The 23,073-nt window shown below is 40.6% G+C and overlaps 1 protein-coding gene across 1 annotated transcript in view; it reads right to left on the bottom strand.

Moving 5' to 3' along the window:
* Positions 1-23,073, bottom strand: part of SLC25A26 (solute carrier family 25 member 26) — a 165,010-nt gene that overhangs the window by 121,097 nt on the left and 20,840 nt on the right. Inside the window, exons 4-5 of the mRNA XM_036739426.1 lie at positions 10,302-10,406; positions 8,907-8,954 (exon numbers count right to left, since the gene is read on the bottom strand). Coding sequence (XP_036595321.1) covers positions 8,907-8,954; positions 10,302-10,406 — 153 coding nt within the window. The remainder of the gene's footprint in view (positions 1-8,906; positions 8,955-10,301; positions 10,407-23,073) is intronic.

Here is a 23,073-nt window from a genome sequence, read left to right on the forward strand (position 1 = left end):
AATGACTTGCTAAAGGAGACCCAAAAAAATACTGAAAAATACACTGAAGAAAACAACACCTTAAAAAATAGACTAACTCAAATGGCAAAAGAGCTCCAAAAAGCCAATGAGGAGAAGAATGCCTTGAAAGGCAGAATTAGCCAAATGGAAAAGGAGGTCCAAAAGGCCACTGAGGAAAATACTACTTTAAAAATTAGACTGGAGCAAGTGGAAGCTAGTGACTTTATGAGAAATCAAGATATTATAAAACAGAACCAAAGGAATGAAAAAATGGAAGACAATGTGAAATATCTCATTGGAAAAACCACTGACCTGGAAAATAGATCCAGGAGAGATAATTTAAAAATTATTGGACTACCTGAAAGCCATGATCAACAAAAGAGCCTAGATATCATCTTTCAAGAAATTATCAAGGAGAACTGCCCTGATATTCTAGAGCCACAGGGCAAAATAGAAATTGAAAGAATCCATCGATCACCTCCTCAAATAGATTCCAAAAAGAAATCTCCCAGGAATATTGTCACCAAATTCCAGAGCTCCCAGATCAAGGAGAAAATACTGCAAGCAGCCAGAAAGAAACAATTTGAGTATTGTGGAAACCCAATCAGAATAACCCAAGATCTGGCAGCTTCTACATTAAGAGATTGAAGGGCCTGGAATACGATATTCCAGAGGTCAATGGAGCTAGGATTAAAACCAAGAATCACCTACCCGGCAAAACTGAGTATCATGCTCCAAGGCAAAATATGGACTTTTAATAGAATAGAGGACTTTCAAGCTTTCTCAGTGAAAAGACCAGAACTGAATAGAAAATTTGACTTTCAAACACAAGAATCAAGAGAAGCATGAAAACGTAATCAAGAAAAAGAACAAGAAAAAGAAATTGCAAGGGCCTTACTAAAGTTGAACTGTTTTGTTTACATTCCTACATGGAAAGATAACATGTATGATTCACGAGACCTCAGTATTAGGGTAGCTGAAGGGAATATGCATATATGTATGTATGTTTACGTATATATATTTATATATATATATATATATATATATATATATATATATATATATATATATATATATATATGTAGAGAGAGAGAGAGAGAGAGCGAGCGGACACAGGGTCAGCTGAAGATGAAGGGAAGATATCTAAAAGAAATAAAATCAAATTAAGGGATGAGAGAGGAACATATTGAGAGAGGGAGATAGGGAGAGATAGAATGGGGTGGATTATCTCGCATAAAGGTGGCAAGGGGAAGCAGTTCCATGGGAGGAGGGGAGAGGGCAGGTGAGGGCAGGTGAGTGAATCTTGCTCTCATCAGATTTGTCCTGAAGAGGGAATACCATACATACCCAATTGGGTATCTTACCCCACAGGAAAGAAGAGGGAATAAGATAAAAAAAGGGGGGGGGGATGATGGAGGGGAAGGCAGATAGGGGTGGAGGTAATCAAAAACAAACACTTTCAAAAGGGGACAGGGTCAAGGGAGAAAATTCAATAAAGAGGGATGGGTTGGGAAGGAGCAAAATATAGTTAGTCTTTCACAACATGAGTATTGTGGAAGGGTTATACATAATGATACACATGTGGCCTATGTTGAATTGCTTGACTTCTTGGGGAGGGTGGGTGGGAAAAGAGGAGGGGGGAGAATTTGGAACTCAAAGTTTTTAAAAACAGACATTCAAAAACAAAAACAAAAAAAGTTTTTTGCATGCAACTAGAAAATAAGATACACAGGCAATGGGGAGTAGAAATTTAGCTTGCCCTACAAAAAAGGAAGGGAAAAGGGGATGGGAGGGGAGTGGGGTGACAGAAGGGAGGGCTGACTGGGGAACAGGGCAACCAGAATATACGCCATCTTGGAGTGGGGGGGGAGGGTAGAAATGGGGAGAAAATTTGTAATTCAAACTCTTGTGAAAAACAATGCTGAAAACTAAATATGTTAAATTAATAAATTAAATTTAAAAAAAAATTTGCTCAAAGAGAAGTGTGTTGTTTTTCCTTACATACACGGAGATAAAATCTGCCCTCTCAGCAACCTCTCCTTTTTCTGCTACTTCTCCCCTCTCACTTAGCAGGGGCTAAGAATGACATCTCTTCCACCATAGGAGCCTTTCGAATACTCAGAGAAAGCTATGTCTCCCACTAGTATTCTTTCTTCAGGACAACAGCCTCAACTCCTTCCACCAATGGGCACATTCACACCGTGGCTGTCCCATGCAGGTTGCTCTCCAACTCATCCTCCTATTTTCTCAAATTTGGTTCCTGGAAATGAAGGCATGTCCGACCAGGGGAGACTACCTCAGTAACATCACCGCCTTCATTCTGAATGTTATATGTCCTAACATGAAGCCTAAGCTCCCAATGGCTTTTTATGGCAGCCATATAATGTTGACTCATATTAACCTTGAAGTCCGCTAAAAACTGAAAATGTTTTCAGATGATCTCTTATCTGGTCATATCTTCCCATTTTGTACTTGTGAAGTTGATTTTTTTTGAACACAGGTGCAGGATTAAACTTAGCCCTATAAATATCCTTCACCCTACTGAATCTGGCCCATTTCTAGTCTACTGAAGCCTTGGATCATGACTCTCCTTCAGTTTGTTAGCTTCTCTTCCCAGTTTTTTGTCATGTGAAAACTGTCAAGCTGGTTACATATGGCTTCATCCTAGTCACAGATGATGAAGAAGCAGAAGAGAAAGGATAACTGTCTGGACCATGACCCTCCAGGCTTCCCTCTAGATTGCATTGATCAGATAATCACTACTCCTCATTCTGACCATTCAGTCAGCTACAAATTCACCTTAACAATCTGGCTGGAACATGAAGAAGGGCTTGAATAAAAGCGATGTGAAATGAATCTGGAAAGACAGGCTGGGGACAAGACTGGAGGGTGAGGAGCCAAAGCACAGAGAGAAGGGAGTGTCATGGTCAGATTAATGCTTTAGGAAGATTTTTGTGGGGCAGTTGTGTGGAGAAGGAATGAGAGAGGAAGCTGAAATCCAATTAGGAGCTTACTGCAACAGCCAGGTCAAGACGGGATGAGGGCAGACCACATAAATATAAAAAGGAAATAATGTACGTTTCATTTTTGTTGAGACAAACTACTAAACTTGCATGATTTTAAAATCATGATCAGGGAAACTAAAATTATTTAACAGACCTAAGAATTTAAAAATATGCTTCAATCCACACATTACAGACAACTGGGGAAGAGGGAAGAAAAAGGACTAAGAAGACTAAAATGAGGAAATGAGGACTAAAAGAGTAAGAGATAGGCAGGGAAAGTAGGCTAGAAGGAGAGGACTGCAGAACTAAAACTGCCTACATTAGCTAATCTATTCTTGTCCAACCCAGATTTCCCAACTAAGGCCCTCAGAGTATCCCAACCCCTTATCACTGCCCTTTGAAATGGTAATTACCTGTGCCTTAGCTCTTCAATTGTTCTCATCATAAAACCCCCAGAGGTTGAGCGAATGAGACATCCACAGAATCCCACCAAGCTAGAAACTACACTCTGGGATGCAATAGCAACCCAGAGAAATATGAATCTGGGGATCTGGGATTTCCCACCCATGGACATACATAAACTAAATTTTCCCTGGTTCCCAGATGTTTCCACATGCCATCATTATCCTAAAACCAACTTCGGATTTCCCTTCTACCATCAAAAAGTCCCATCTACCATTTTAAAGATGCTGACTTGAAGCCCACTAGAGGGCATCCCCACTTGCTCACAGCCCAACATGGAAGTGATTTAGTCATGAAGGCAACAGCATCTGGAGAACAACGCTTCCCTATCCCTAGATTCCAGCTGCACACCTACTGCCATCTCATTATACCAATTAAGCTACAGATCTGCATAAATGTAAACAAGAATGACACGGTTTTAAAATTTAGGAAAAGCAGCATGATGTGCCAGCTATACTTAGATTCTCCTCAAGTTCTCCTTGTCCAGTTAATAAATCAAATGATTTCCACCATCATAAAGGCCAAATAAAGTACAGGGCTCAATGAAAACTCTGGAAAACAATGACGTCCCAGTCTCCTGAGTGTCTCAATCTCATGCTAAGGCTTCGTGGGAGGCAAAGTGAACATTTTAAAGGGGAGAACGCATCTAGAACAAACGTGCAAATTTCCCAGTGGTTTCTGAACTTTCCCATAAGGAAGGGGTGCTGGTGTCAGAAAAAATGTCAAAAGTGAAACTAGTTGCAATGCAAAGATGTTTGTTTAAAAGAGACACATCACTTCTGATTTTCCTCATTTGGAAAAAGAAACTACATTTCATTCAGCAATAATTCGCTTCTGATTCTATCAGAAGAGCCTCTAGGAAGGCAATATTTCAACAGAAATCAGTTCTGAAGGTTCTTTTATGAATACATATAACGCAGAAGACCCCAATTAAATTCCCAACAAAGCCCTGCCATTTTGAGTAAACAAAGTTATCTCAGCAGGGTCAGAGAGTCTGCTAAGATAGCAGCCTAGAAATTAATTACTAGCTTGACATATGTCACAACAAATTTTAAAGAGAATAGCATCCAGTTGTAACCATGTGTTTTATCTATTTGTTTGTATGCAAACAAATATGCATAAATTTGTTTGTATGCAAAATCAGTATTTGGTAGCATGTAAATATATTCATTTATTCAGAACCTCTCAAAGAAATAAAAAAAGGCTTGTTGCCCTCTTTTCCCTGCATCAAGATGAAATCTGAGTAAATAACACATGTTAAGCGAGCCAGAAAATGAGTACAGAATGAAGGTACGGTGGGAGTTACATTTCTGAAAGGCAGGTGTCATTTTCCCCACAAATAACTAATTTTGAGGCATTCGATTTCCTTAAAAACAGTTCTGCAAAGGCTTTTGCCAACACTGGTTAATTAAGTATTGTTTCTAATGCAACTCTCTCAAAGACTCTTTTAAAATGACATGTAAATATTCTTCTATAGTGTGAAGAAGACAATGCTTTGTGATCAAAGAAAACAAAAGCCCTCCCTGAGTCTGAGTATCCTGATTTTATACAAGTTCATTTTCTTCTGTAAATGCAGAAAAATAGTTTTCCTTTAGATCAATGAAAAACGGAATTGATAAATGAAAATGTTTCTGTCTCAAAGGAATCCTGAATACAAAATGATCTGGGTTACAAAGCAGAGCTTTATAAAATAAAGGCTTACATTCTTATTTGTGGGGTCCTTAAAACAGTAGCCACTGGCAAATTACATTCCAACCTGATGTCTTCAAGAAGTAATGGGCAATAAATAGCATTATGTGCCTAAATGAAAGCTACACAGGAAAGAAACTGAACAGATAATCTCAAAACTACTGAAATTAAAACATTAAGTAGCTGGACTCAACAAGTAGAATAGCCTCATATTCAAATAATGCCATGTTCCTTCCCTGTATGTCTCCCCCATCAGCTTTTTTCCTCATCCATTCTTCACTGGACCCTCCTATTTCCCCTGTATCTTGCCTCCCTTTCTCAGTCAAATTCTCCTCCGCCTCCATTGCCTCAGACCCCATTCAATTCTGGGCTTCCTCCTCATCTGTGCAATCCAAAGGCCTGTTCTCAGGCTCCCTTCTTGCCCACCCCCTCCCCCAGGCAACTCCCAGCACTGATTCCCCAGGTTTTCTTACTACTTGTCTGACCGCTTCTTCTCAGTCTCCTTCACTGGGGTCATTGACCCCTCTGCTTGGCTAGCCTTCAGTGCTCTGTCCCAGGCCTTTTAATCTTCTCGTTCTTGGTGATCTCCTCAGCTTCCCTCGGTTCAATTTTCATCCCTCTGCAGATGACTGCCTGATCTAGGTATCCAACCCTCATCTGTCTCCTGAGTGGCAATCTCATATCACCAAGTAGCTACTGGACATCTCTACCCGGAGATGCCAGAGGCGTCTCAAATTCAACATACCTAAAAAATGTCTCACCTTTTCTCCCCCAAATTCACCCTTTTCCTGATTTCCCCGTTTCTGCAGAGGGTGCCACTATTATTCGGGTTCTCAAATTACACTTGCAAAGAGTACAGAAGATACGCTATAATACAAACATTTCCTGATATAAATGACCCAGAGGCCATCAATAGTCCTGTCTGTCCATCAGCTCTCCTTTACCCTCCCACAAATTTACAAAATTCCTAGGTGGTCCCAGTCTGGGCTCTGTCCGTGCCCTTTTCTCACCTGCTCAGTCACAGGGCCCTACTCTGGCCCGCCTTATCACCTTCCTCCCTGCTCCGAGGCTCTCCCCTCCACACTGCTGCCAAAATGACCTTCTTAGAGCACAGCTCTGACCATGTCATGCAGCTGCTCACCAAGTTTCAGTGGCTCCTCTCGCTTGCAGGCTCAAATGCAAACTCTTGGATTTGGCATTTAAAGCACTTCAAAGCTCAGCTCCTCTCGCTCTTTCCTGACTGATCTCACACTACCAGACCCTCATGCCATCTGCTCCAGCCATCCAGACCTTCTTGCCGATCCTCATACATGACCATCCATCTTCCAAAAATCTCTGAACTTCTGCAAAAGCTGCTTCTTAAGCCTGGAATGCTCTCCTTCTCCTCTTCCTCCCAGAATCCCTGAGGCACGTGCCAGGTACTACCTCCTCCAGGAAGCCTTTCCTGATCAGCCCAGCTATTAGTGTTCATCTCCTCCTGTCCCCCAAATTATCCTCTACTACATGTTGTGTTTACTTATCTATGTACATGTTGTTTCTGCAAGCAGAATGTAGGCCCTGGAAGGTATGGAATGCTTGGCATCAAGCATGGTTCTTGGTACCTAGAAGGCATCTGCCTATGGCCGTGACTTGAAATTGAATGTTTAATGTTTAAAATGGGCTCATCTATGACATAAAAATTGTTTCCTTGAGTATCTACTTATAAGTTGGGGAACTTTACATTTTTCATTAAAAGGGGAAAATTTTTATATACTGCCATGCAGAACATATTCCTTGCTCTTTGTGAATTCCTTTATATTGTTAATCATGTATAAATGTTGTCTTTGATAGTAACTGTGGTTCATTAAGTTTAGAGATAGAAAGGCCCTTTCAGGCCCAGAGAAATCAAGTGATTTGCCCCAGAATTAGGTAACTAGAGAGTCACAAAGCTGAATCCAAATTTAGCTCTCTTCTGGTTCGAAGGCCAGTGTTATCTCCCCTATACTTTGCTATTTTTCTTACTTGACATCCTGCCCCTAATTAAATATCAGACGAGCTCTCCTCTCTAACCTAGACTTCTTTTGGAAGAAGCCTTGGGGGTGTTGGGTCAAAAGTCCTCCATTCAAGTTCCCATTTTGCCATTTACCACATGACCTGGGACTCTAAGGCTGTTTCCTTCTAATACCTTCCTAGTAGGAATGTTGGGAGCACCAAATGAGAAAGAATCACTGAAAACTCTTTGTAAATTTTACAGCAGTATATAAGTTAAGAGATTGTTAGAAGATCACCCATTCTGGAAATCAAGCTATCTAGTCATATGAAAAAATGCTCTAAATTATTATTGATGCAAATTAAAACATCCCTGATGTATCAGATGTATCAGAAATGACAAATGCTGGAGGGGATAAGGGAAAAGAGCTACGTTAACGAACTGCTGGCAAGGAGTGAATTGGTCCAACCATTTTGGGGAACAATCTGGAACTGGGCCGAGAGGACTATAAAACTGTGACACAGTTTGACACAGCAATGCCACGACTAGGTCTGTATACCAAAGAGATCAAAGAAAAGGGGAAAGGACCTACATGTACAAAAATATTCATAGCAGTTCTTTCTGTGGTGGCAAAGAATTGGAAATTGAGGGGATGCCCATCACGGGGGAAAGGCTGAACAAGCTGTGGCATATGATTGTGATGGAACACTACTATGCTATAAGAAGTGACATAATACTAACAAAATACTACTGAGCTATAGGAAATGACAAGGGGGATGGTTTCAGGAAAAAACAGCAACCTCTACATGAACTGGTGCAAAGTAAAGTGAGAAGAACCAGGAGGTCATTGTGCACAGTAATAGTAACGTTGTAATGATGACTGATTGTAAAATACTTGGCTACTCTGATCAATACAATGATCCAAGACTATCCCAAAGGGCTCATGATAGAAAAATGCTATCTGCCTCCAGAGAGAGAAGTGAAGAACTCAGAGTGCAAACTGAAGTATAATTTTCCCACTTTCTTTATTTTTCTTGGTTTTAAAAAAGATATGGCTAATGTAGAAATGTGTTTTGCATGATTTAATGTGTATAATTGATATACTGCTTGTCTTCTCAGTGGGTGGGGGAGGGGTGGAAAGGAGGGAAAGAATCTGAAACTTGTCTAAAAAGAAAAGAATGCCAAAAATGAATAATAAATGGAAATATTAAAAAAATCACCCATTCTGAATGAAGCGGTTACACAAAGACAGTCTTTCTCTTAATATATGATTCTGCAGCTTTCCAACCAAAACTTCCTCTTAGGACAAACGGACATAGCGGGACCCATCACAAAGGGTTAGGAAGCAAAGGACCTGAGATCTAGGTCCAGATTTGTCTACCGCTAATTAATTAGCTGTCCAACTACGGGAAAATCATAACCTCCCCCAGCCTCGAATGAAGAATGATCAGGACATCGATTCTGCCCAACTTTCAGGGCTGTTCTGAAGACCAAAGGGGAAAACAAAGAGAAAAGTGCTCCACAAAGCAGGGAGAGACTTCCGAGTAAAAGTTGTCATCATCACCACCATCATCATCATCACCAACAACTACATCACCATCATCACCATCATCATTGGAGAAGACCAGATTGTCCCGGGAATAAGACTAAAGGTTGGCAGCAAGAATAGTTATCAAGTATCACAAATGCACACTTCTGTTGTGACCTTCAGTGTTACTGAACAAGGGTCATCAGATTTTTGTCTTTACAATGACTGTGGCCTCTGACAGTAAGTGGCTTACCTCTCTTAAAACAGTGCTTTTATAGCCACGATACAGCCCCAGGATGCCCTGTAACAAAGACACGGAGAGGCTTTCACTAGAAGGAAATTCTACGAGCCAAGACAATCTTTAAATGACATTCCATGCACTGTGATTCTACCCATTCCGAGCCCTGAGCTCTACAGCCTATGTAAGAGAAGCACCCTAGGTAGAAAGTGGGTGTCTCCCTCTGGGGACCCCTAGGGTGGAGCCTCCGCTCAGAAGTAGGGTAACACCCGTCAAAGTAGGCGCTTTGCTGGTGATGTTGCTGGAGCGCTCAAAGGCCTCTCGTTATTGTTTCTGTTATTTGACATTTCCTCTTCTCTGTGGGTAATTACTAGAAGGAGCACTTGAGATACTTTAAAAGAGAAACATTTCCAAATGTAAATACTCACAGAGTAGCAATTTTTCATTCACATAAAAATGAAATTATACCCCCCAGTCTGAACCAGAAGATGGCACACAGATGCACGACTAAATCATCTCCCCTTAATGTAATGATTAACTACAGCCTTTCCCAGCGGAGTCCTGATTCCCCTGCTCTGCTGTCTATGGGAGTCAGCACGAGCTCTCCAATGGACAGCTCTTATTTCTGTAATTAAAAACTCTGTGACCTCTTCCTCAGGTGAGAAGCGGATGGTAATAATCACTTCTTTTCTAAATAATTCCCTTAGCAGTTCAATTAGAAAATATCATTTCTTGGACTCCTAGAAACTTCCACTTTAATTGTCTTTTAAGAGTTGTTCATGCAGACCTCCAGAAAGAGTGCACAGAAGACCATACCAGCATGATGATGATGCTATTACTTGCTATACAGGCAAAAAGCTGGCAAGTCCAGGTGCTCTTGAGTGTAATTTCAGCTACCAAATATCCCCAAGACTCATTGTCAGGAAGAATGATCTGTAATAAGGAAGCACTCCTCTCCTCACTAGAAGAGGTGGGGTACTACAGGAACAGAATCCTGCATATACCATCAGACAAGGCTATTTTGCCAGTTGATTCTGCTTAACAATCATCTTTATAAAAAGGTGGAAATTCAGTGGTGGGGTGGCCACACACCGGGAACTGATTGTGGGGTAAAAACAAACAGCACTGCTAATTTTTTTTTTAACAGAACAAATTTAAGGCTGAGCACTAATGGGTCATAGAGGCACGATGCATAAACAACTTCCTAGTGTGGGTACTGATGCCAGTTCCCAGGCAGTCAAACGCAGCCACTAACTAGGAGGCCTAGTATTTCATGATGGTGAGACCTACTAAACGTATGGAGAGGAAGGACATGCAGGGAACTCATGTGTGTCACTAAGATTCACCAACCTGCCAGATAACTGCTTACACTGCCTTCAGAGAAGATCATTGTACAAAAGCAGATCTTACCTCTTGACACAGGATGTTGGAAAAAATGTGAAATGTCCCAGAAGCAGCAGACACCTGCGCCCTCTGTTTAACAACTTCTGAAGGAACACGGATTAAACAGGCCACCTAAAAAAAATGGATGCACCTATGTAACATCTTATCTTGAGAAATTTGTATTAACCATAAAAAATGAGGTCACCGCATGACAAAAAGATAGCATTTCAATAAAAATTCATTCATTCAACAGGCATTTTACCGAATGCTTCATGTATCACAGTGGAAGGAGAGCTGGTCTCTGAGTCAGGAAGGGCTAGAGTCCAGTCCTATCATCTCTGACATATACTGACAGTGACCATGGGCAAGGAATTTTACCTCTCGCTCTTTTAGACCAGTGGGGTTAAACTCAAATATTGACTTATGGCATTGACTTAGAAAACCACAAATGAACACCATCTATGGTGTACTGTATTTTTATTGATTTTTGTTAAGCATTTTCCAATTGCATTTTAATCAGCAGACCTGGGGGTGTGGCAGCCACAAAGTGCCAGTTTGACATCTCTGCTCTAGGCAACTCTCTAAGACTGGAAAATCTGGAGTAAGGGCCAGCATGTATTTGGTGAGGGAAACCAGGGAAATCACAGTTCCCTTCCCTATGCCCATGAGTAAAAACAAAAACCAAATCTGTAATAGTGGACTTTGAAAATCATAAAGGTATCTTTTTTTAGAAGTTATAAGACAGCAATGTATATGAGAGGACATGGACACAAGCTCTATAAAACAACAGTTTCGTGTTGGAAACAAAAAATGTTGCATTCTCAAATGTTAGCAATTATTCACATATCTTCAAAGGACAGAGAAACTTGACAAAAACAAACTTCTGAAGAGAGCAAAAGTATACAGACTACAGGCTGCTAAAAATGAATACCTTTCAGGTATTTTGTTCTTTTAATATTATGACCCAATGACAGAGAGGGACAGAGAGAGAGATACAGAAAGAGATAGACAGAGAGAGAGACAGAGACAGAGAGAGAGGAGGGAAAGAGAGAGGGAGGGAGGGAGAGAAAGAAAGCAAGCTCTATTAATGAGGATTTACAAAAAGAAATAACATTGGTCACATCCTATGTCTCACTTTTTGGTTCAGAAAATGTAGTCACCAAAAGCCTAGGTGTTCTAAGAGCTTGGGACCAAAAACTCACCTTGAGCCTGGAAGAAATCCCCTACTGCCTTATAGTCATTCTGACTTGCCCAAGTAAAAGATACAAATCTTTACCAAGTAATAAAGGAAGTTATCGGCTTCCCCCAGGCCCTTAAAGACAGGCAACTGTTAGCCTGTTGGCTGAGGAAGGAATAAAGGCAGATAAAGGGCCATGGAAATGAGGATTCCCCACGTGCAAATCAGCCCCATGGGGCAAGGGCATTTCAGAGTTATAAGGGACCTGAGAGGCTGTGCGGTGCACCCTGTATTTCAACAGGGAATTCCTGGCACATCATGTCAGACAAGTGCTCATTCAGCCACTGCTTCAATACCTGCAGTGACATAAAAGGGCACTCCCGTTTCCCAAGGGGGGCCCTCTAACTTTAGATAGTTGAAATCATTAGGAAGTCTGTCCTGACATTCAGCCTGAAATCTATCCTCCTTTCAATTCTATCAATTGCTCCTAATTCCATCCTCTGGGACTGAGTGGGTACTATTCAATGAATCACAGTATTTTTAGCCCATCAGATTAAAAAAAAAAATCAGAACAAAACACCTATGTATGACTTAAAATACTGTCTCTTACCTAATTTATTTTTGTAGTTTTACACTGTAGGTAAACAGAAACACATGATAAATTCAAAGAAAATATCTGGACCCTCATACTCCAGCAATACCAGATACTTTTCCATGCCTACAATAATCTCCAGGAGACTTTTCCCCATTCCCCCAGCAGCTAAGGCCTTCTCCCCAGAGATGACCTTCCATTTATTTCCATTTATCTTATATGTACCTATTTATGTACATGTTCTCTGCCCCATTAGAAGCTCCTCGAGGACAGGATTAATTTTTGCTTTTTCTTTGCATGTGTAACACATATCAAAGTGCCTGATACACAGCAAGCACTTAATACAAGCTTAATGATTTCTTACTAAACTGGAATAATACAGGAATAGTTTAGCATAGCACCTCCACAAAAAACTTAATTTAATTTAAAAATGCAAACTCAAAGTGCCCCATATTTTGTTCTCTCTCCTAAATCTCAATTTCAACAGCACTTAATAAGCTTCAATGTACCATTTGGCATTTGATTGCTTATGGCCTCAGGAGACTCTGATTATTTTATATATCTTGTTGTTCACTCTTCTTGATTTCATCTGGGGTTTTCTTGTCAAGGATATTGGAGTGGTTTGCCATTAGCTTCTCCACTTCATTTTACAGATGAAGAAACTGAAGCAAACAAGGTTAAGTGATTGCCCAGGGTCACACAGCTAGTAAGAGTCTGACATAGGATTTGAACTCAGGTCTTCATGACTCCAGGCCCAGTGCTCTATCCACTTCACCACCCAGCTGCCCCTTATATGTCTATGACTTTTCTTTTCAAAACTGTAAATCTCAAAGGCATAGCCTCCATCATCAATTTCACTGGTACCAATCATTAGGTATTCGAAAAATGCTGGAAACAGAGAAGTTGAAGTATCTTGTCTTCTCAACCTGGGTCCATCAACTTTCTAAAAGACAATGTCCCGAGTCTCATTTGTTCCATGATAAATACCGTTGGAAGTGGCACAGAGTACAGCAGGTAAATCATTGATGGGAGACTGACTCATGCCACATACCTAGAACATTACAGAGGGTTATACTGGCAAGTGCAACAAACCGTAATTTATTATAAATTAAAGCTATTTTACTATTTGCCTTCTTAATCCCTACTTGATTCTCCTAAAATATTATAATCTTAATTTCATTCATTCATTCAAAAAGTGATTAAGCATTTCCTCTGTTCTTCTGTAAAATGAAGGGCTGATTCCAAATGGCCCCTTCCAGATCTAAAACTATCATCTTATGATCCTGTGTAAATAGTAGACTTTGGTGCCACTGAAGAAGAGAGTAAGGCTGAGGACTTGATGCAGCTCTGCCTCACTTAAATCCAATTCACGGGCTAGTCAAAAGATGACCCTTGTGATGTTATTGGTCCTCTTTGAGAACAAAGGACAAACAACAACAAGCACTAATTTTTGCAGCAAACCTTAGTGATCAACTGGCAAAAGTCTGATTAAAACGCAATAAAATGGCTCCCTTTATTTCCGAACAGAAAGAGAAAAGCCTCAATAACAATGTAGCACCTACAAAAATGATTTAAGTAGTCATCCAAAATTCTTAAAATGGATATAATCAACCAGTTGTTTAAACAGTGGTAGGAACCACTCAAGAACAATACATCTTCATTGAGCTGGAACAGCAAAAGGACAGGCACTAGTGTGAAAGACCAGATTCAAAATAGTGATTTTCAGCTGTCACACTTAGAAGAGCATATTTACAACAACAATAACAAAGCACAGTAAAGAGAAAGATTATGAAATTAGATTAACCAGCTCATCACGATATGGCCTGGAGTAAAAAAAAAAAAACAAACAAGACCACAACACCCTCACTTTTGATAACACTGTCTAAACTTTAAAGCCCCTATTAGTAACTGCAATAGGAAATTAAGTCTGCTGAAACTCCTATGACCCTAACAAGGCAGCTCCTGATAACTAAAATCCGTTCTCAAAAAGGTACACCACCATGGACTTTTCAATTCTAAGGGTCAAAAGTGACGAATGACCCCAATATGTCAAGAAAATAGGAATTGTCGACTTTAGTGGTTTGGCATAAATATTTATAGAACTTCATGCTTCATAACCTTCCATGTCCTTACGTTAGGTTTTTATTCCTTAAAAATACATAGGCGGAAGGGAAACTTTAAAAAGGTTCTCAGATGAAAAACAGTACAACCAAGCAAAAGGGTACAAAGCACCCAGCATGGCTTCCTGACTTCTGTGGGTCTGCAATTCTGGTCGAAGAGAGAGGCTACAAAGTAATGCCCCTATCTATTTTCTCCAGATACCTTCGGCGCCTTCCATTTTGTTTTCTATTAACTCTGATCTTTCTCAGATTTGAATTTGAGCTAGGAGGGAATATTTCACTGCACAAGAACAAAAGCATGTTATAGCACTACAGCTCTATGAAAGGGAATAGCGGTAATGTCACCTGTAGGTCTATCGGTAAATGCATTCTTCAGAGCACCCTTCACTCAAAAGATCTGGGCTCCACTGTGGGAAGCATCCTAAATTTATATGCTAAATTCTACAAAAATAAAAGAAACGTAGAACTTTCTAAAAAGAAACACAAGCATCCTTATTTATTTATCATTGAGTCAATCTGTATTTTCCTTTGTTAGGACTACTCATAGCACCTCCCCTATGATGGAATTTTAGATTTGAAACGCTGGTAAATGACAAAACTGATAAAGACTTTTATATACTTTGGTATAGATATTTTCAAAAAATAGGAGAATTCACTGTGACTTATTGCACATGCCAAGTTTTCCTTTGCATATATAAGATATGGAAAATAACAAAACAGGCAAACAGGCTGCTAATCAGAAAACTCGACTCTCAAGAACCACAAAGAAAGCAAACTGCCCGATTTCTCAGATGAGATTAAGTCACTTAGAGAACTGAAATTGTCAGGCCTAGAGGTGCACTGCCAACAGTTTCCTGCTTCTATAAGATGTGCCAATCTCCAGGGTACTTCAAATAATAAATAAATACTTTTTTTCCAAACAATTTGGAATAATTCACAAAAATATCCCATACTATTAATGACATTTCCCTAAAGAATCATAGAATCACAAAGGACTCAGATGTTGATAAGCTGGGGCACATCCAAAAGAGGGTGATCAAGATGGTGAAGAACCTTGATACCATACCATATGAGTATTACTTAAAGAAATTCAGGATATTTATAGCCTGGAGAAGAGAAGATTGGAGGGGCAATGGGTGCGGCAGAGATGATGGATAGCCTCAGTGTCTTCTGATATTTCAAGTATCTGAAGGATTGTCCTATCACAGAGGGATCAGAACTAGGAGCCATGGATGGACGTTGTCCATCTGAGTCCTTTGTACTTTCTCCTGTACTCTGTTCAGGGAAGGTACCCATTTATTCAAGGGGAATAAATGTAAATTATAATTAAAACGTTCCTGGCTTCCCAATGACTCTTGTTTATTCCTAGACAATGTAAGTATGTTTCTAACAACTCATGAAGTTTTTTTTTTTAAACTCAAGCCTATTCAAATTCATTGAATTGGATTTCAAGCAATATTCTAGCCTGTCAAGTCCTCTTGATCCTGATTTTGCTGCTCAATGTGCCCTCTTAATTTTGTTTAATCTGCAAATAAGATAAACATGTCACCTATGCCTTTATCTAAGTCAGTAATCAAAATGTTGAAGATCACTAGGCCAACCACAGACCCCTGGAAACCTCAGCTCTAGAATCCCCTACTAAATTAGTATCACACCATTAAAAGCTACTCTTTGCATCCAAGCATTCAACCAACTCCCAATCCACCTACCTCTGCTACTATCTAGCCCCCCTCTTTCTGGTTTGTTCATAAGAAGAGCATGAGTGGCTATGCCAAAAGCTTGGCTAAAATAGAGGTTAAATTGTATCTACTGAGGAATCCTTGGATCTACCACCATGGTAACTCAAGTATCATTTGCCTCTGCAATACCCCCTTGAAAGTGAGAACTGATCATGTCACAATGATCCGAGACACCAAGAGGTTCAATGACTGGCCCAGAGTCACTCTTGTTATTTATCTAAGAAGCCAAGATAGAAACGGGCATATTCTACACACAGAACACATATCCTTTCTCACCATGCAGGATCACTACTAGCTAGCTATGTGTGTACGTATAACATATATCCTACATCACTAGTAGGATTAAAAAGCTTAGCAATCTGGATACTTCTTCCCTGGAAGCACGATATAGTGAATAGAGAGTTGCCCTTGAGGTCTGGAAGACCTGGCTCCAAGTCCCACTTCTGACACATATCAGCAGTGTGACTGTGGGCAGGCCACTTAAGATTTTCAATGTACCAAACAATTGTCTAAAATTAAGTCACAGGGCAAGCGCTGATCTACATTGGTAGAGGGGAGATTTACTAGGTAGGAGTCTTCTATGTCAATGTAATTATAAGTCCAGGCCAAAAAAAAAATCCAAGATTTCAAGAGGATCATTTTAGTAATTATATTTCGTATATTCAATCAAAAAGTCATCTGATCAGAAGTACAAAATGCTTTATCCTTTGCAGAATAAGCCTTGAGGAGCAGGCAGCAACTCTTAACAGCATGCTGTTAATAGCTTTTAGAAAAGAGAGATATCTTTGCATTCAACCTCAGTCATTTAGCATTCCGTATTGATTATCCTCTGTATACTGCTTCTGAAGTTTCCGTCACATTCATTCTTATTTAATTGATCCGGAGGGCAGATCTCCAAATTAAAGATCGTCTAAAAAAATGAAAACAAAACCTCATTTTTTCAATCAATGTTAAACCAAAACCTGGGCGTGTAGCAGTTACATGGTACATGTGTGTGACAAGAGTGCCATCTTGTGGTCTGAAAAAGATTCAGCTTTCACTTTGTTCTTGCATGGACCCTCCAGATTGGTTTGTTTGGTTTTTTTTAAAAGCAATCTTATCCAAAGACATAACAGTCACTGAATCCTACCTAAGCTATATAACCTATGGAGGGTATGCACCACGTTTCACTGATAATCAATGTTGGGACATGAGTTCTAACAATGTTAGTCATGTCTCTCTCTGTAGACAATCAAGGTTTTGGTTCATTTATTTCCGTAGGTTAGAAAGAAATGCATTTAATTGTCATGGAATGACCATTCTTATTAATCTGACTCACCTTCCATACAGACGCTTGTGCGCCAAGTGTCTGATTAATGACACCAGTGATGTACACATCTGAGAAGCCCTATGACTAAGAACAGGATCACAGGATGTCAGACCTAGGGATGGAAGGGACCTCAAAGGCCAGCTAGTCCAATGCCTTCATTTTACAGATAAGGAAACTGAGGCCCAGTAAGGGCAAGTGACCTACCTAAGGCCACTTAGGTCAAAGGGAGGAGATGAATCAAGTCCTCTGGCTCCAGAGCCAGTGTTCTTTGCATAATGCTACATTAACTCATGGAATTTCACAAAACCCAGGTGGGGAAGTGCATACTTGCAGTAAGAGAGCCCTTCACATTCACTGGACATAAGATGGGTGGAATGTTGTCTCTTTCCTGGTGATCCGAAGTGAGTGTGGTCGCACACAAGCCCAGGCCCTGCCCTCCTCCTCCGCCCACCAAACAGGAGTGGCTGGAGAGCAGGAGCCAGCTCACTTCTGTCTTCCTATGCCTGAAGCCTAGCACACACTTACTAATAAATGCCTGTTGATGCTCAATTGACGGACTGAGTCTTCAGAGAACACAGGAGTCATCACCCTCACTTTGTAATACGATCTGTGATTGCATTGTTCTAGGGAACTCCCTCTGGCCATGCCCATCAGCACCAGCTCACATGCATACAGTCACTAAGGAGAGGGAGCTGGCTTCCACTTCTCCCTGCCTCTGATGAGAGCTCCAGAGACACCAGGGCCCCAGTCTCAGAGAAGGACATCAAGGATCTGTCTATCCGTCCATGTGGTGAAGTGACTTGTCACGCAGCAGATAAATAAATGTCTGTGGGTAGATTCGAAGCCACATTTCCTGACTTGAGGTCCAGCAATCCATATCATGTCACCAAATCCGCCCCAGTGTCCATACTTCCTTACATATTGCCTTGCAACTGTTCTCCATGTTTTTTTCTCCTATAGACAGGCAGCAATTCTCTCGTTCGGAGATCCCCGTGAGGTCGAAGGCTTTACCAATCTCTTCTACTTCTTCTGCATCAACTGAGTAGAATCTAGTGTCGTGGCCCCTGCAGCAGCTCTGTAAGGGCTTAAAAAGCACCAGGATCCCAAGTGAAATCCCTCCCAAGGCTTCATTACAGACTGTCACTGCAAGATCAAAAACACCAGCAGCTTCACATCGACAGCAAGAGCCTGACCATGACTCCTGGCCTTTGACTAACTTTAACTAACACTAACCTTTTCCACTTAATATCTTCTGCTAACAGTTTACCAAGGGATACCATACAGGTCACATACAGCACGTGATTCACTTTCACCATCCCACAGAGAGATCGCTCGCCTTCCTTCTGTTTCTGAGAGACTGCGTTAAATCCATTCAACAAACGAACGCTGCTGTACCAGAAAGGGAACCAAATCGAGATCAGCAGATCCTGGATGGCAGCATACTGACTACACAGAACAAAGCCCAAGGCAGCAGAACTCCAGACAGAGAGAGGCTTACATCCTTGGGGTCTGCTAATTGGTTTGAGCCTGTTTGGTCAAAATTATGGTATAGTAGGTGTATGTGTATACATACATACATACATTGGTACATATGTATGTATGTATATAATGTGTATGTACATGTAATATATACATACGTGCACATATACATGATATTTCTTACTGCATATTTATGCATTTTATTTATGGTTATTAACTCTACATTTTAAAATGCTTTCATTCCTATTGCTCTTAAAAGAACACTGATTTCTTTTTCCCTTGCCCACAGACTAAATAACATAAAGCACTGAAATGTACTGCTCTAGTTAATTAATTTAATTTCTGCAATCTAAACTAATAGCACACACTGTGTCCTAAAATACAAGCAATTCTCATAAAACAGAAAGCTAATTCAGGAATAATGGGTTAGGATGTGCTTGCTCTTCAAAAGTGTATGTAAACAAAGGAACTGAGTATTTAGGGAGAAAGTATGGGCATTAATTTCAAAATTATGCCCTTTTTAGGGCATAATTTAGGGCAAAACAATATTTTCCTTCATGACACTCCTCATTCAAAGAAGAAAATTCTGCTTTAAACATCAGTGTGGTACAGTGGACAAAGCCCTGGGTTCAGAGGCCATGGATTCCAATTCCAGCTCTGAGGTGTGGGTGACATGTGTGACCCTGGGAAAATCCCTTCATTTGTCTGTGTCTGAGTTTCCTTGTGTGTAAAATGAGGATGTTACAGAGCCAGGTCCCTCCAAAAACCTATTAAAAATAGGCTCTGAACAAATTCTAGAACTGCAGAACCCACAAAATAGCAGAGGGAAGCAGGGCTCCAGCCCAGGACAGTCGCATGGTCTATCGCCTAGAGCTGGGAGCGGAGAGGAGCGGAGCCCAGCGTGGGTGGGAGCAGGACCAACCAGACCAGAAGCCAGATAGAACAGGCCCTAGCGCCCTGAATCAGTGAGCTGTGGCAGTTACCAGACATCTCAACCCACAAACACCAAAAACAACAGAGAAGGTTAGTGGGAAAAGCTGCGGGGACAGAGTAAAAGAAGGAGTTCGCGGTTTGGCCACCGTCACCGGGGGTAGCACATGTGGTGCAGCTACAGAACTACAGCTGCAGTTGCTTCCAGCCCCAGGCCCACCTGGTGGGAGGAATTAAGTGGAGGATCAGAGCATGGGGTACAGAGCCAGCTTAAGATCTGAGTCAGGTCCAGATTGGTGGTTCTTGGGGGAGGAGGAATGCTGGTATGGCAGAGTTGGCGGTATAAAAATAGCTTGAAATCAATGGCGCATCTCCTCAAGCTTGGAACAAAGTACTCTTTACTCTACAAGCAGTCATACCCCGACGAAAAACTCAAGGGTCAAGTAAGTTGGCTGGGATCATGTCCAGGCAACGAGAACACACTCAGATTCAGTCTCAGACTTTGGAATCTTTCTTTGGTGACAAAGAAGACCAAAACATACAGCCTAAGAAGTCAACAAAATCAAAGAGCCTACATCAAAAGCCTCCAAGAAAAACATGAACTGGTTTCAGGCCATGGAAGAACTCAAAAAGGATTTGGAAAAGCAAGTTAGAGAAGTAGAGGAAAAACTGGGATGAGAAATGAGAATGATGTGAGAAAACCATGAAAAACAAGTCAATGACTTGCTAAAGGAGACACAAAAAAATACTGAAAAATATACTGAAGAAAACAACACCTTAAAAAACAGACTAACTCAAATGGCAAAAGAGCTTCAAAAAGCCAGTGAGGAGAAGAATGCCTTGAAAGGCAGAATTAGCCAAATGGAAAAGGAGGTCCAAAAGACCACTGAAGAAAATACTACCTTAAAAATTAGATTGGAGCAAGTGGAAGCCAGTGACTTAATGAAAATTAAGATATCATAAAACAGAACCAAAGGAATGAAAAAGTGGAAGACAATGTGAAATATCTCACTGGAAAAACCACTCTCCTAGAAAATAGATCCAGGAGAGATAACTTTAAAATTATCGGACTACCTGAAAGCCATGATCAAACAAAGAGCCTAGATGTCATCTTTCAAGAAATTATCAAGGAGAACTGCCCTGATAGTCTAGAGCCAGAGGGTAAAATAGAAATTGAAAGAATCCACTGATTGCTTCCTCAAAAAGAAAACTCCTAGGAATACTGTAGCCAAATTCCTGAGCTCCCAGATCAAGGAGAAAATACTGCAAGCAGCAGTATTTGAGTATTGTGGAAACACAATCAGGATAATACAAGATCTAGCAGTTTCTACATTAAGGGACTGAAGGGCTTGGAATACGATATTCCAGAGGTCAATGGAGCTAGGATTAAAACCAAGAATCACCTACCCAGCAAAACTGAGTATCATGCTCCAAGGCAAAATATGGACTTTCAATAAAATAGGGGACTTTCAAGCTTTCTCATTGAAAAGACCAGAACTGAATAGAAAATTTGACTTTCAAACACAAGAATCAAGAGAAGCATGAAAAGGTAAACAAGAAAGAGAAATCACAAGGGACTTAGTAAAGTTGAACTATTTTGTTTACATTTCTACATGGAAGATGATGTGTATGATTCATGAGACCTCAGTATTAGGGTAGCTGAAGGGAATACACATACATACATATATATATATATATATATATATATATATATATATATATGTATGTATGTATGTATGTGTGTGTGTGTATGTGTGTATGTGTGTGTATATATATATATATATATATATATATATATATATATATACACACACACATACACACATACACACACACAAAGGGCACAGGGTGAGTTGAATATGAAGGGATGATATCTAAAAAAATAAAATCAAATTAAGGGATGAGAGAGGAATATATTGAGAGAGGGAGATAGGGAGAGATAGAATGGGGTAAATTATCTTGCATAAAAGTGGCAAGAGAAAGCAATTCTGTAGGAAGAGAAGAGAAGGCAGGTGAGGGGGAATGAGTGAATATTGCTCTCATCAGATTTGACCTGAGAAGGGAATACCATACACACTCAATTGGTTATCTTACCCCACAGGAAAGAAGGACTGAGAAGATAAAAAAGGGGGTATGATAGAAGGGAGGGCAGATGGGGGGAGCAGGTAATCAAAAACAAACACTTTTAAAAAGGGACAGGTCAAGGGAGAAAATTCAATAAAGGGGGATAGGTTAGGAAGGAGCAAAATATAGTTAGTCTTTCACAACATGAGTATTGTGGAAGGGTTTTACATAATGATACGCATGTGGCCTATGTTGAATTGCTTGCCTTCTTAGGGAGGGTGGGTGGGGAGGGAAGAGGGGATAGAATTTGGAACTCAAAAATTTTAAAAACAGATGTTCAAAAACAAAAAAAAAAAGTTTTTGCATGCAACTAGGAAATAAGATACACAGGTGATGGGGCATAGAAATTTATCTTGCCCTACAAGAAAGTAAGGGAAAAGGGGATAGGAGGGGAGTGGGGTGACAGAAGGGAGGGTTGACTGGGGAACAGGGCAACCAGAATATATGCCATCTTGGAGTGGGCGGGAGGGTAGAAATGAGGAGAAAATTTGTAATTCAAACTCTTGTGAAAATCAATGCTGAAAACTAAATATATTAAATAAATTAATTAAAATTTTAAAAAAATGAGGATGTTGGACTAACAAGCACTTGCCTTCCCATTATCAGCCTTTGCTCCTGTGACTGTCACCAAATGGGCACACTTCAAGAGAAGGCCCCAAAGCCAGAGAGTCCACTGCGGGTCAAGGCAGCTGCTCTGACCAGTCACTGCTTTGACCTTGGCTTCCTGCTATCAGACTTCACTCTGCCCTTCTCCACTCTTCCCTAGGGTTCTGCGGCTGAGGAATCTGCAAACAGCGTAGGGGACTTCCAACACAGGACACAAGCATTTCATGCATGCCTGGACCTAAAGAGTCCATCAGCCGGACAGAGAAAGGATCACTAATTAATGCAGGGAAGAGGAGGGGAAACTCCTTACATCCTGAATAATCAAGTTTCCACTCTTTCCAATCAATTAAAGGACAACCTAAGTCTGGCACTAAACAGTGAGGAGATCCAACACGAGTGGAAATAAAAGCAGTATATGGGTATGGGCCAGAGGAGGGAATCAGAGGAGTGGCCTGGGGAAGAAGGGATGGGGGAGAGGAAAAGTGGGGCAAGGGACTAGACATTTTTCAGGTTCTGCAGGTCATTTTTTGGTAGATACTTTATACTTGAGGATTTCTAAGAAATAAATAACCACCAAGTCATTGCTTGACTAATGTCCTGAATGAAAAAGCAGGTCAATAAGAGATCAGAAAATAGAGATGAGAACAAGGTACAACTCCGCCTTCCAATATATGGGTGTTCAGATGCACAAAAAGTGTTTGCACGTGGGTGGTTAGGAGCCTG

The sequence above is a fragment of the Trichosurus vulpecula genome, chromosome 9 (assembly GCF_011100635.1).
Source record: "Trichosurus vulpecula isolate mTriVul1 chromosome 9, mTriVul1.pri, whole genome shotgun sequence".
Taxonomy (NCBI): domain Eukaryota; kingdom Metazoa; phylum Chordata; class Mammalia; order Diprotodontia; family Phalangeridae; genus Trichosurus; species Trichosurus vulpecula.